The following is a 15,174-nucleotide window of genomic DNA, read 5'->3' as shown; positions in this document are numbered from 1 at the left end:
TTAGTGAACAATGCTGCTTTCAGAAGACACAGGAGTTATTAAATAAAAATCTCACAGACAGGCATGTATTAATTCCCTAGGTGTGATTGGTCAAAGAGGCCCCAGAGTCACCCAATACAGACAATACAGGCCACTGGCATTGCTTTGGTTGTCCATCATAATCATGTGATAAGACCCTATCGCTGAGGACACCATTCACTTTGGGTTCAGGACACAGAGAAATTGACCCTGAGTTAGTCAGGTCGCACTCCTTTCTCCCTCTTTCCTACCCGTCCCCACCCATGTGGTCTTCCCTGGTGTAAAAACATACAATGCTGCAAGTCTAGGAGTCCGTCCTTGGTGCCACTGAGAGAACTGTATCCATAGAAGGATAGAATACCTTCTGTTCTATAAGAATTATCATGATCATAAAATCAACTAATTTACATAAAGATAGAATATGAGAAAGTTTTGAGAAAGATTTTCTTATGAATCCCTGATGCTTTCTTGGGTGATGTCCATACAGTTGGCTCATACAGTTTCATATTCCCAATAATCAAGACTGTGATATACAGTCCTGCTTATGGATGAATGGGATTATAACATTCTGGGACAGTTGTAATTCAGATGAAGAAATATTTGCCATTTTTCTCATTAAAAGACAAGTAATTTAGCACTACCTAAAAGGTAAAAATAGAAAATTAATCTATTAGAAATCGAATCATCTCAGATGTCATCAAACTGGCAAGTTGCCATTAGTAAATTTCTGGAAGAACATTCTGAACTTTTCATTTACTTCCCAATGTAACATATTAAATGCATTTTTATTAAAATTACTGGACGCAGATCAGTATTCACCACAATTAAGAGAAATATAATTACAAATGTCAATTACATAAGGAACTCTTACTGGAGAAAATTCAAATGCAAGTCTTTGATCTGGGTAATCCATCTCTGAGAGGAAAACCATAAAATTTAAACAAGATACTAATATGATCACTTTGAAAGAATTATGAGAAAATGCACACAGTTTCAGTATGAAACCACTCAGTAAATATATTTTACTTTTCATGTTAAAAAAGAACTTCTTCTAAATTCTACTTCAGTGGTTAAAATGTCTTATGAACATTATCTCAATATAAAACTTTATAATAAAGATAAAATGGGGATTTTATATATATATATATGAATGTGTGCAAGTGTGTGTGCACTCATGTATACATGTAAGTATACATAAACAATTAAAACATCCCATTTATCATTGGCCAATTGACTGTTTATTTTAATTAGTTTTATATTTTTTGAGAATTTCATGCATGATGGTTGAATCTATATCATTCCTGTCCCTTTGTCCCTCAAATTCCTCTATTACCTCTCTAATATGCATGATCTTTAAAAAATTATTATTGTTATATGTATGCATATGTATACATACATATTATATACATATACACACATATACACAAACATCATACTGAATCCATTTAGTTTTGTTCATATATGCATGTATCCAGGGATAAACTTTGTATTGAATAATCTATTTGAGAAATTATCCTAAAGGCAAGGGATTATGCCTCTCTCAGTAGTCACTGGCCTCTAGTAGTTCTCCATCTAAGGGTGGGACTGTGTGGAATTTCCTCAGTCTCTATAGTGTGTTTACTGGCTTTGTTACAATGCTGCCAACCACTTTTCTAAAATAAATCTTGGATAATAATAATGGCATTTCTAAGGTGATCGGTGCATTACTTTATTAAGCTTTTTGTATATGGAATCATTGATTAACATAGCAACTAGAAATTGTTTAGAAAGCTTGCACAATGTCAATTAACAGTATTTCTATTTCAAAAATAAAGCTTTCAAGGCCTCAGCCCTAGGAAAAGAGCAACAGAGGAAAGCAGGGATCTGGAGAGATGGTCTTCCCCAGGGAAAAGCACAGCAATTGGCTGTAGAGAGCCCAATGGTCAGCCCAGATAATATACATACAAGTGACATAATACAAACTGAACAGGTTATATTTAGGAACACATACACACACACACACACACACACACATACACACACACACATAAGCATGTACATGTATGAATGCAGTAATAATTAATGGAAAAAGAGGTCACATATGCATGTACATGTATGAATGCAGTAATAATTAATGGAAATGATTTTGAAGGAAAGCAGGGAAGGGTATATGAGATAGTTTGAAGGAAGGAAAGGTGAAGGAGAAATGTCATAATTATATTAGACTCTCAAAAATAAAATAGAAAATAAATAAAGCTTTTGAAGTCTTTGGGTAAGAAATTAAACACAATTTCTAATTTCATTATAGTTCTTCAATGGCTATTATAGTTAGTTACTTGCAACACCTCAAATTCATTTTATCTCAAGCCCCAGAAATTACATGGATGTGATGTTTGTGTCATGTTTGTGTGTATGTGTGAGTGTGTGTGTTTGAAAGAGAAAAATTGCAGCCAGATAGACCTTTAGAAATCTCAGCCATGTGTAAGCAAATCCAAAAGTTTCATGGCTTAGTTTTTATAGCTCCAAATTGGAAACTAAATCTACCTCAAGATTTCTCTTTAAATTAAAAGTGAGATATCCCCGTAATAGGTTCAAACATTGCCTAGTGATCTAAATAATTGCTGAACATTTTTTAGCAACATGTTTGTTATTTAAATGTTCCACAAAAGATGAAATTTTCATCCAGGTGCCATGTATATGCATTTTCAGACAAAAATTCAGTTCTTTCTTCCATTAGAGCTGATTGTGTAACTAGTAATAGCAAAAAACTGACATGCTCGTGTGTATAGGAGTTTTAAGGAGCATACCGTAGCCCACCATAGAAAGGCCCAGGTGTTTCATCCTATTTTTCACAAGTTCAGCAAGCTCCTGTCTTTCGGACCTCCTGTAGAGGTTCAGTCGCTGCTGGGTTATTTTTTCTGCAGTTTTACCAGAGTGCTTTGGGCCTTTTCTGCTCAGCCTGCGGGCCCACTGCATGCTCTTCCTCCGCAGCAAGGGGTGGTCTGACTGGTCGCTGGAGGTTGAGTTGCGGTGAATGCCACGGTGGTGCCCCGGCTCTTTGGCATCTTTGGTGTCTTCCCACTCTTCCACACTGATGGATATTTGAGACTTTAAAGGAAATGGATATTGATAATTAGATAAGGAGGAAAAATCATTGCCTAGACTTGGAATAATTCGTTTGCATGATCTTGGTGTAAATGTAAAACTACACGTGAGAGTTTCCACGGGAAAAAGAAAATCAAAGCATTCCATTCTAATCACCTTTTCTTAATCACTCACATGAAATGTAACCCTAACCAAGGAGACTTTTACTGTATGGAAACATGCGCACGCTAGTAAACAGTTTCCTTAATGCTACCGGACTTATCGATCCGAGAATCTGCCATGGAGTTCCCCTCCAGGTGTGAAAGCTTGCTTGAACTTCGGCTTTCACAGGCATACACAGCTGTCTTTCAAAGTAATAAAAATTAAGTTACCAATTTAAGTCAGGAAGCAGGTTCAATACATCCTCTAAATATGAATATAAATTATGAGGCTCAGTGTGTCCCTTACCCACAACTGTAGCAACATGTTAGGCAATGATCATACACCTCAATTCCGCCAAAATATCAACTTACTCAGATTTCTACTATGAAACAGTATTGTGTTAGGATAACATAAAATAATTCATTTAAACTTCATATCTCCTGGTGAAAAGTTCACTAAAGGAAAGTAGAGACCAGATTTTATCTCTCAGAACTTAAGCTAGAAGCATTAAAGATTTTACATCATGGGTACCTTTATAAATCTTTGCTTATTTTTTTCTCACCTAGTTAATATTACAACTAAAATTTCCTCTGTGGAAGTAGTTTACAAACTATTGGGAAATATCTATCATTAGTAAGGACTATCTACAGTTATTTAGTAATATTTGTAATATGTCCGACATGAGCAATTGCTTGAATTCCTTCTGTGTAAAGCTTTCCATAGAAAACAGTCAAGGTGCTGAGCTCATTTAGGAGCACTTACAATTTAGGTATTGGAGTCATACACTGATAAATATTTAAGGGATAGGGGAAGAAGGATTTGGTGCTAATGCAAGCAGATGTAAAACACTATTTGTCTTTGTGAATGTTTCTTCTTAGTCCCATCGCTCAGGTACTGTGAAATACATGCATCTAAAATATGGATCAAAGTGTATACATATATTATTGAAGCAATATTAAAAAGGTCAAATTTATCATTGTTTTGAATTCCTGTATGAAGGGGATATCATGATTTCACATATACAATCATTTACAATTGCAAGTTAGTTTTTTTTGTAAGTCTACATAACAAGCAAACATATTCATAAGTGCCACTTTATCTAGAAGTAAAAGGAATGAGAATAATTTGGGGATTTTTTTTTCAGAAAACTAAGTCAAAATTTAGAGATTCCTTAGTACAAATTTGGATTTTCAAAACCTTTTTTCTCCTTTGTATATCATGTATGAAAAGCATAGTTAACTTTTTATAATGAGATGAACAAGTTAGAGAGATGTTTCTGGATTTTCCTAGCTCAATATGAAGACCAAGCAATCTAAATAAAACGATAATGTTAATATTCATCCTCTGCCCCTCACCAACCTTTTAAAAATTCATCTAACACATTACCATTCATAGAAAACAGTATCATCTCTAACTCTGAACTAAAGTAATAACAATAATAATGCATAAGAAATAAAGTTTACCCACAGTGTAAATAACATTGCTGATAGGCACCTGTTATTAAATTGTATGCCTATTGTGTGTATGTGTAAAAAGATAGCTGTTTGTGAAGTAATTTCCTACTGTCTCTTCATTTGATGCTTGACACTCTATTCTGCTTTGGACTAGGCAAGAGATACAGTGTAGCACAGGAAATGAAATGGTGGCATCACCTTAGGGGCTCTTCCTGCACTGCTAGTCCGAGGATTAGAATAGATGGCTAAAACCAGGCATTCTAGGATCACACTGGACTTGGTTTAAATTCCCATAGACTACTTAGCAGCTTCCTTTCTTTGTTATGAAATCTAAACTCTCTATTTCAATTTTCCCTTCTGAAAAAAATAAGTGTTTCATTGCATTTTTTGTCTATCAATTGTTTTTCTGATTAAATCCAAGAGACAAGGCATGGAGTTTAACTCAGAAAATGTTCTCTCTATATATATGCACATATATATGTATATATACACCGAGAAAGCAGTACAAATTGAAAATAGGTATTAAAAAGAGAGTAACAACTTTGTTACTTGGTTAAATGTAGTGGATTTGAAGACTATAAAAGTACTTAAAATAAAAATATATGTATATTTTTCTGTAATGTTTCTCTCAATTACTTTGTATTTATAATTAATTAAAGAACTCTTTTTTATATATTTTTATCAGCAAATAATCCAATGCTGGATCATAGGCAATAGAGGGCCACATATAGAATTTTCCCATGGGAATTGGACTGCAAACTCAGGCAGTCATGCATGAATATCAGGTGCTCTTATTTATTTAGGTATATCTCTACCCCTCCACAAATACATTTCCATGAAATGGTTTAAAGTACATACACATTTGTATATACGTACATAAAGTTGAAATAAGAAATGACAATTCCAGCCGGGCGGTGGTGGCGCACGCCTTTAATCCCAGCACTCAGGAGGCAGAGGCCGGCGTATCTCTGTGAGTTCGAGGCCAGCCTGGGCTTCCAAGTGAGTTCCAGGAAAGGCACAAAGCTACACAGAGAAACCCTGTCTCGGAAAAACCAAAAAAAAAAAAAAAAAAAAAAAAAAAGAAATGACAATTCCATATGTGTTTATAATAAGTCGTCACAATTTAAATTCTTATCATTTTAAAAAGGTGTGTTATTTATTAAGATTCATAAAACTTGCCATGATTAAGAAAAGTGCTAAATGTAAATCTTTACAAAAATAATAGCATGCATTTAAAAGAAGAAATAACTTATATCTAAAATATCTTGATTATTTCATTGTTTAAAAGTATTATAAGGGGAAGGGGAAGAACACAGTAGTATAAAGGGGAACAAGAGCTTTGACAAAAGCCTCAAAAACTCCTTGGGGTGATTCTAACCAAGCAAGTGGAAGACTTGCATAATAAAACTTTTAAGACATTGAAGAAGATACCAGGAGATAGAAAGATTTCCTATGCTCATGGATAGGTAGGATAAACATAGTGAAATTCGCAATCCTACTAAAAGCAATAACCAGAATAAAGTAAATTCTCATCAAAATTCCACCACAATTCTTCACAGACCTTAAAAAGCCCATAATCAACTTATCATGGAAACACAGGCATACCCCAGATAGTTACAACTCTCATGTATAGTGAAAGAACTGCTGGAGGTATCCCCATCCCTGACCTCAAATTTTACTACAAAGCTATAGTAATAAAGACAGTATATGTATTAACTTATATGTGAATGTTAGCTGTTAAGTCTTCAATAAGTAGGCTACAATCCACGTAAGCACAGAAGTTAGGTGTTTAAATAAGAGACTGTGTGTGTGTGTGTGTGTGTGTGTGTGTGTGTGTGTGTGTGTGTGCTGGATCTCCATAGGAAGGGGAAATAGAATAGATCATTACACATGGGTGGGAGGGGTGGTAAAGTCTGGAATGAGAGGATCAAATGGGAAGGAGGATAGAAGGGAGATATGAGGGAGAGAATAGGAGGAGGGACAGCTAAAACTAGGGGCTATTTGAGGGGCCATATGCAAACTGAATACAGTAGGTGCTTTCTAAAATATATGTATATACGGAAGTGCTCTAACTGGACTCATCAAATAACGAGGGAGACAGAGTCACAGCTAGTCATGTCTTGTCACAAAATGAGTAACCTTGATCCTGAATGGGTTACATCTAGTTGTATTGTCGGCCAAAGGGTATTCATGGCAAACCCCAAACAACCTAGGCTACTGCCAAAGCTATTAGTTGCTCTCCATAAACTGATGTTAAGGCAGTATTGGTAAAGACTACAGGTATTCATCTCATTGACTATGGAGAAGGCAAGCTTGTGCTTATCTAGTCTTCAGCCCTGCTGGCTAGTACTCAAGGTATTGAACAGGATGCTGCATGCATAAAGGAGAAAGGTAAACACCAACCCAGTTACAAACACTCATATTCACAGTGGTGATCTAGCTGCAAGATGTGTTGGTGCAATAGTGGCAAAAACCTTATGGGAGTAACAAAGCACTATCTGATTTGATTTAAGGCTCCATGAGATGGAACCCATCTCTAACACCATTCAAACAGCCAAGAATCTGAGACTAGATAAGTCAGGGACCTACTTGAAAACCAACTACTACTGGTATGCTAAAGGAATGTAGGTATAAAATGTGTCCTAAAAACACTTATCTACTAATAGCTCTGTGTACCGCTTGTCCATCATCAGAGAAGTTTCTTCCTTCAGTAGATTGGAACGAGTACAGAGACCCACAATTAGACAGTGTGTAGTAAGTGATAGACCCTGGAATGCTTAGTCCTAAAAGGGATGTCTCCATCAAATCCCTCCAATCAGAACTCAAGGAACTCTGGAGAAGAGACAAAATGGTTCTAAGATTCAGAGGGGCTGGAGGACACCAAGGAATAAAGGCCTTATAAGCACAGCAGAAATGAAGCATATATGAACTCACAGAGACTTTGCACCATGCACAGAATCTTTACGTGTCTGGGATAAATGGGGTCTCAGCACTGAGAGGGGACATGGACACAAACCCACATGCCTAACTCTGAAGCTATCTCCAACTGATACCAGCTCACAAGAAAACTTAGTTTACTTCAACAGTCTTACTGGGTATACAAACTACTCTTAAGGACATGACCCATGCTCAGCAGTAGATGGCCAACACAAAATAAACACAATAGCATTTCTGGAGGTTCTTTGTCTCACAATGCTTTGTCAAGGCTTGCTGTGGATCTGCTTGGTTAATAAATAAAATGCTGACTGACCAGTAGCCAGGCAGGAAGTATAGGCGGGACAAGCAGAGAGGAGAATTCGGGGAATAGGAAGGCTGAGTGAGGAGACGCTGCAAGCCGCAGTCATGAGAAGCAAGATGTAAAGATACTGGTAAGTCATGAGCCATGTGGCAAGGTATAGATCTATAGAATTGGGTTAATTTAAAATGTAAGATCTAGCTAGCAAGAATCCTGAGCCATTAGGCCATACAGTTTTAATTAATATAAGCCTCTATGTGTTTATTTGGATCTGAGCGGCTGCAGGCCTGGGCAGAACTGGAGAAAACTCCAGCTACAAAGGCTTTTTGTTCTTGTTCTTGTTTTTTACTTTACAGGTTACTTGTATATGTGTTATGGTTTCTGTATATAATATGATTACTGTATATAATAGCATGTGTGTCTGTACATCTATATATGTTTCCAGTACTTTTTCTTTGGCTCTTTTTATTCTGTTGGTTTTGTCTTATTCTGATTTGTTTTACTCTATCCTATTTTATTATTACTGTCTATTCTTAGATGCCTGTTTGTTTTCTAATGAGAGAGCAATAAAGGGTGTGGATTTGGGTGGGTGGGGAAGTAGGGGAGTATCTAGAAAGAGCTGGAGGAAGGGAAACCTTAATGAGAACACATAATATGAAAGCAATCTGTTTTAATAAAAATATTATGGCAAAATATTTTCCAAAACTCAATTCCATATGTTTATGCAACCAGCTATTCAATCATTATAGAAGTTAGCTACTAGTGTTATATGTTACATGTAGTTTCAACATATTTACAGAATTACTGGAGTAATTAGAAAATAAGGAATACCCTACTCTCTAATCTAAAAATGCTTCATGCAAAAACAGCCACATTTTATGACCTTCAGCATATTATGGAGATTCCTATAATTAGTGATAATGATACTGAGATTTTTGTGATAACCTCCAAAAATACTGAAAATTTTAAGTGAAATTAAGTTCTAAATCCTGATAGTAAAAATTTTCACTTTCAAATAATAGCTTTTAAGAAATCAATAACTTGTTGGACTAACTAAGGTATTTTAGCTTCTGGACCTCACCTCCATGTCTAAAAATAAGGTGTTTCCTCTGTGTGGTCTCTTAAATGTCTTTAAGCTCCAGTTACAATTCTACAAATATGAAGTTTATTGATGATAGGTACAACCTCCATCAGCCGACACTTTCAAATCTATACAGTATAAATGCCAGAGTTCAGTAGATTGGTGCACAGCTACACTCCCAACACTCAGGATTCTGAATCAGAATGTTCAGTTTTAACTCAGCCTAGGCCATAGCATAAATTTGAGGCCAGCCTACCATATGTAATAAATAAAATACTATCTCAAACAACCAAAAAATGAGGAGCTGAGGAAGAAGGACAGGAGAAAGGGTAGGAAGAAGGAGTGAGTGAGTGAAGGAGAGTAAGAAAGAAAGAAGGAAAAATAGAAAGGCATAGAGAAAAGTGAGCACATGAGAAGCAAAGGAAACACATTAATTTAAATCCAGTTTAAGCCTAACATTACACATATCTGATAAGGAAATAACCCTTGCTCTCAAGAAAGCCTATAGCTCTGAAAAAACTAATTTGGGAATCTTTGAAGGAAAAAAAATGAGTTTATGTTAGAACAGGAGAAAGGCTTCAAAGCAGACAGAGCAATAAATAGTTAACAGGAGCAAGCAAAAAGCACAAGAGAAAAAAATGGAGATTTGGGATTTATTCCAGTTGGAAATTCTTGAAATAATTTATAAAACAAATAATGCGCAGGGGCTGAGAGGAGGTTCTGGGGGTAGAGTGCTTATTGTATAAGCACGAGGACACGGGTTTATCATACTACCCAAGATAAAAGCCAGGCAAGGGAGGGAGTATATGCCTGCAACTCCAGTGCTTGTGAACAAAGACAAGTGGATTCCAGGGGCTCACTGGCAAGCCATTCTAGCTTATGTGTTGAGTTCAAATTTCAATGACAGACTCTGTCACAAAAATATAAGGAAAAGATGCAATTGAGGTAGACATGATGACTCAACCTCTGACACATACATGAGTCTGAAGAGATGAGTGTACCTACACACACACACACACACACACACACACACACACACACACACACACACAAATATGGGAGTTAGATAGGATTGTGACTGTATAGCCTAAGATCCAATTTGTCTTTACCATCTCATGAGGTTTAGCAATTGGAAAACTTTAGGGACTTAAATAAATTTAGGGCCCAAGTTAGAGTTTTAAATGGAGACTCTTGAGTTGGCCAACAAGGCTTCATTTTAAAATGAATATAGCAAATATAGAAGAAAGCCAGACTTGGGCTCTTGGCATCAACTTCCTGCAAGGGAGGATGATTCCATCCTCAGTGCCTTGCTAAATGAGAAGGAGATGGAACATCTCACTCATTCTAGATCCCTTGGCTATCAAAGCCTTTTGGGAGCAAACGAATAAACCATATGAATAGCAGTGTCATCACTAAATGAGATGAAACATACATAATTGTTGCTTTTCAGTCCTTATCAGGACACTGCAGTAACAAACTGCAATAAAAAAAATCACTATGAGTTTGGCAAAATTCAGAGGATCATCTTAACACCAGATGTCTTGGGTAATAAGGCTCATTTACACATTTAAGAGACTTGTATGCTACTGTCTGTGGCCAGCCACAATTGACTCTTCGTGTGGTAAAACAGTAAAACTGCTACTTTCTTGTTTCCTAGACATTGAAAATAAAACTTAAGGTCACATACAAGTCTTCCTGTATTAAAGAAACAATACAAGACTCATTGTTGTACCATTCCTCATCAAACTCCAAAGACAGTTAAAAGTGACCAAGACACAGTTCAGATTTCCAAAATACTCAACACTTGGACGTAACACGAATCTTAAAAGGTCTTATTAATTAAAAACAAACCCGGAGCCATGTATCGGGGTAAATGCTGAAAGATCAGAGAAATAAAACAAGCCACATTCAACCTCACCTTGCCAACTTCTCAGCTGATCTTGTTTCCTCAAACTGGAAGCCTCTGAGTCCTCATCCGAATGGATCTCAACTGAACTGCTGATAAAAGCCTAAAAGTTTAAAGGGCCCTAGTTCCTGGTCTTCATGCCTTTTATACCATTCTGCTTCCTGCCATCATTTCCTGGGATTAAAATCATGTGTCTTTCCCAAGCAAGACATGAGATCTCAAGTGCTGGGATTAAAGGTGTGTGTCACCATGCCTGGCTATTTCCAGTGTGGCCTTGAACTCACAGAGATCCAGATGGATCTCTGCCTCCGGAATGCTAGGATTAAAGGCATGTGCTACCACTGCCTAACCTCTATGTTTAATATAGTGGCTGTTCTGTTCTCTGACCCCCAGATAAGTTTATTGGGGTGCACAATATATCAATCACACTTGGATATGAGGCAAAGCATCCAAAAGAATTACCATATTTGTATCAACTACAGCATACAAACCATAATACTGTGCTATGTAAATTTAAATTCTGAATGAAAAAGTCACATTTTAGTCACCAAAGATGTAGACTGAATAATAGCAATACGACTCCACATTTGATGTTACATTTGATTGCTGACAACTCTTAAACCCCAGAACACCTCTTTCTCACTCTAAGGCAAGGGTATGACAGGCCAATGTGTGACATTCATGCTCCTAGCATTAGAAACTTTACCCCGGGACTAGCCACTTACTAGTCCTTTGTGCTTTCCACTCTCTCGTATCACTTTTGGGAGTGTTTGGATTCCTACCTGCCTTATTCTCTCTCCTCAAAGCCCCACTAAATGTTCTTAGCACATAGGCAGTATTTTCAGTCTAAACATCAAGCAAAATTTGGGCTGGGGCATCCATGCCACCTTTGAGGTTGATTGCATTTCTCCCTTGCATTATTCCTGCTCAAACATTATCACCAAGTTTTAGAAAAAAAATTTAAACAAACCATGCTCTACACCTCCCATTCTCTTAGAAGCTTACAATTTATGAACAAACAAACATTTACGCAAGCAGTAAGGATGAACTCTTTGTTAAGCAAGTCAGTGAAACAGGCAATACAAACAAAACTGTGAATAAGGGGAGCTTGTGTAGGAACAGGTGGTATAGAAAAGAACACTCCATTTTCCAAAAGAAACTTAGGACTGGATCCAGGAAGAATATTGGGAATTATTTTGAAAACTCATTCTGAAAGACCCCCGAAGGTAGTCTTCCCTCTGGAGAGACCCTCGCCCAGAGATCACACCGAGACCACAAGTCAGATGCAAACAGCAAGAGGCTTTATTCCGGAACACGGGTACCCGGGGCGATACAGTCCCTCCAGAGGCTGAAGAGACTGGCGCGCCGACGGCTGGAGTGGAGGGTTTTTATAGGGTCGGGCAGCAGAAGGGCGGGTACAGAAGCAAGAAGCATGTTCTACAGGGTTCTGATTGGACGACTCATATGAGGCCATGGTTTACAGGGTTCTGATTGGACGATTCATATGAGGCCATGGTTTACAGGGTTCTGATTGGACGACTCATATGAGGCCATGTTTTACAGGGTTCTGATTGAACGATTCATATGAGGCCATGGCTTACAGGGTTCTGATTGGACGACTCATATGAGGCCATGTTTTACAGGGTTCTGATTGGACGATTCATATGAGGCCAGGTTCAAACTCAGGACGGCTCGTGGTTTTTCCCCCCCGAGCTCGACACGCCTGCTGACCTGGCTCCCATCCAGGGTACAAACTGTCCCTCCGACCCTCCAGTTCCCTGTTCTGGGGCCAGGTGGCCGACCGCAGACACCCTGCCTGTTCCCGCGCCCATGTCCTCCAACTGAACCCTCCCCGTACTCCTCAGGCCCTGCTCAAGATGGCGTCAGGCCAAGCAAGCATGCTGGGGTCCCTCAGCACCACCCCAGAAGAGTCCCGGGGTCCCGGCCTGCACCTCCCTGCAGGGCTCCCCAGTCCTCAGGCCGCGCCACCCCCACAGGGTCCCCAAGTCCCCAAGCTGCGCCACCCCGGGGGCACCCGGGCCCCAGTCTGTACCGCCTGGAGGGTCCCCGGCTCTTGGCCTGTTCCATCACGCAGGGTCCCCGGTTCTCGGCCTGCTCCATCCCGCAGGGTCCCCTAGTCCTGGCCTGCTCCACCCGGCAGGGTCCCCTAGTCCTGGCCTGCTCCACCCGGAGGGTCCCCTAGTCCTGGCCTGCTCCATCCCGCAGGGTCCCGGGTGCCCGGGTCGCGGCCTGCACCACCCTCGCCGGCGGCGGCACCGGGCGCTGGCGCCGGGCAGCGGCGCCGATCGGGCTCGAGGACACGGCGGGCCCGGGCTGGGAGCCTGCGGTCTCTGCCCGCCGCGCTACGACGCGGGGCCCGGGCGCGCGGGCCGCTGCGGGGCGCGCATGGCGGGCGCGGGCGGCTGGCGCGGGGACAGGGATGCGGCCCGGCCTGCGCTGCCCGCGGCTCCGCTCCTGGTGGCCTTTCAATTCAACATTGATTTCTATAAAACAAATATTATTTACAAGTAAGTACTTGTTTATCAGGGTTTTATATATAATTTCATCATGTTTTGTTTCTCCCCCAAATTCTCCATTATCTTCGCCATCTCCCTATCCATCCAGTTTTATGTTCCCTACCTCTGTCTCTCTTTTAAAAAATAAAAGCACTATATCAAGCTGTGGAATAATACTTCTGTGCAGTGTGTAAATATATGTCTCTATGATTTGTTTGATAAACAAGCTGACAGGCCAATAGCTGAACAGGATAAAGTCAGGTTGGCAAAGCCAAACTGAGACTGATGGGATAAGGAAGGGCAGAGTCGAGAGACACCAGCCAGCCTCTAAGGAAGCAGGACATATAGAAAATGAGGTAACAAGCCACGAGTCAAATGACAAAGCATTGATAAGAAATATGGGTTAATTTAAATGTAAGAGTTAGTTAGCAACAAGCCTGAACTATAGGCTGAGCATTTGTAAATAATCTTAAGCCTCTGTATGTTTATTTCTGAGTGGCTGTGGGCCAGGAAAACTCTGCCTATAAATGGCACCCAACATCCAGGGACATGTACATCCACATAAAGCCCCAAAAAAGGTTCTAAATACACAGAAACAGGAAAAACTCAGCTTCCTAGTCTCACAGTCTCATGCCAGCCACAGCACAGAGACATGTCTCCCAACAGTTGCCTGCAAGATGGAGCTGGCTGCCAACCACCATGAGCTAAAGCTCATGGTGAGGCAGGCTCCTGCAGTCTCTCTCACATGGCTCAAGTACAGACAGGCTTCACCTAGATGCTGCCTGTGGGCTTGAACTATCAGTGCAAGCTCCTCCAGCATGCTTCATGGCAGGTTTGGAGTTTTGCTCATAGAGACAGAAAAGGATTACAGATATGCAGTAAGACAGATTCAGATGGATAAAACTTCTAAATGGGTTACAGTGTGTTTAAAAATGTGCATAGGCTTGGGAGAGAGAAAAGAATGAGCATATACAGTCATAAATTAAAAAAAATACAGTTTAAAATAATAAAATAAAGTCCTTAAAAAGGGAGTAAAGTAATATAAAAGAAAAAAATCCATGTACAGATGAAAAACACAGAGTGTGAATCGTGTATGTCATTGTGTTGTCTTTGAATTTTTTGGCTGCTAAAAGACACTGGATTATGAAAACTGCTAGATTCAACCAACATATATATTTGAAAATATCTTGACTTCAAAATTTAAGTCAAAAAATGTGTTACTTTTGGGGAGAGGTTATGCTTTTATTTCCACAGGAAATGAGAGGCTATGGATCCTTTCTGGGTTAAAGAAAATCAGGTTTGATTGAATAAGACCCCCTGAAATCCTTATTACAGACATAAAAAAAATAAACCTAAAAGAACTACAAGACACATGACACATAGTTTACCTGCTCAAACACATAGCAAAAAAGCATCTTTGGATGTGTAAAATGCATAGTCTATACTTGAATTAGTACAAATATATATGTTACCTTTAAAAGTTTATATATTTTAAGAACAAAGGGACCAGAAACCAATAAAAAAATGTACCAGGTGATATAGCATTCAAAACAGCTTCAAGGCTGCTAAATGAGATGATCCAGCCTCAGAGAATACTCCAGCCAAGACCTAACTATTCTCCTGATTTTCTCAAGGTTCCCCCAAAGATGTTAGTGCTCCACAGACAAGAGGAAGTAGTCCAGAGATCTATATCCACATTCCCCCAAAATGGGTTATGGATACTTATTATCATTTTAGGG

At 39.1% G+C, this 15,174-nt stretch overlaps 1 protein-coding gene across 2 annotated transcripts in view; it reads right to left on the bottom strand.

The window, feature by feature from the left end:
• Kcnt2 (potassium sodium-activated channel subfamily T member 2) overlaps nucleotides 1-15,174 on the bottom strand; it is a 353,431-nt gene that overhangs the window by 16,183 nt on the left and 322,074 nt on the right. For both annotated transcript variants that reach the window (XM_052737110.1, XM_052737109.1), the window contains one exon: nucleotides 2,805-3,105. In XM_052737110.1, coding sequence (XP_052593070.1) covers nucleotides 2,805-3,105 — 301 coding nt within the window. The remainder of the gene's footprint in view (nucleotides 1-2,804; nucleotides 3,106-15,174) is intronic.

The sequence above is a fragment of the Peromyscus californicus genome, unplaced genomic scaffold, assembly GCF_007827085.1.
Source record: "Peromyscus californicus insignis strain IS unplaced genomic scaffold, ASM782708v3 Scaffold_14__1_contigs__length_90479793_seg_2, whole genome shotgun sequence".
Classification (NCBI taxonomy): Eukaryota; Metazoa; Chordata; class Mammalia; order Rodentia; family Cricetidae; genus Peromyscus; species Peromyscus californicus.
This window is presented reverse-complemented; position numbering and strand designations above follow the sequence as displayed.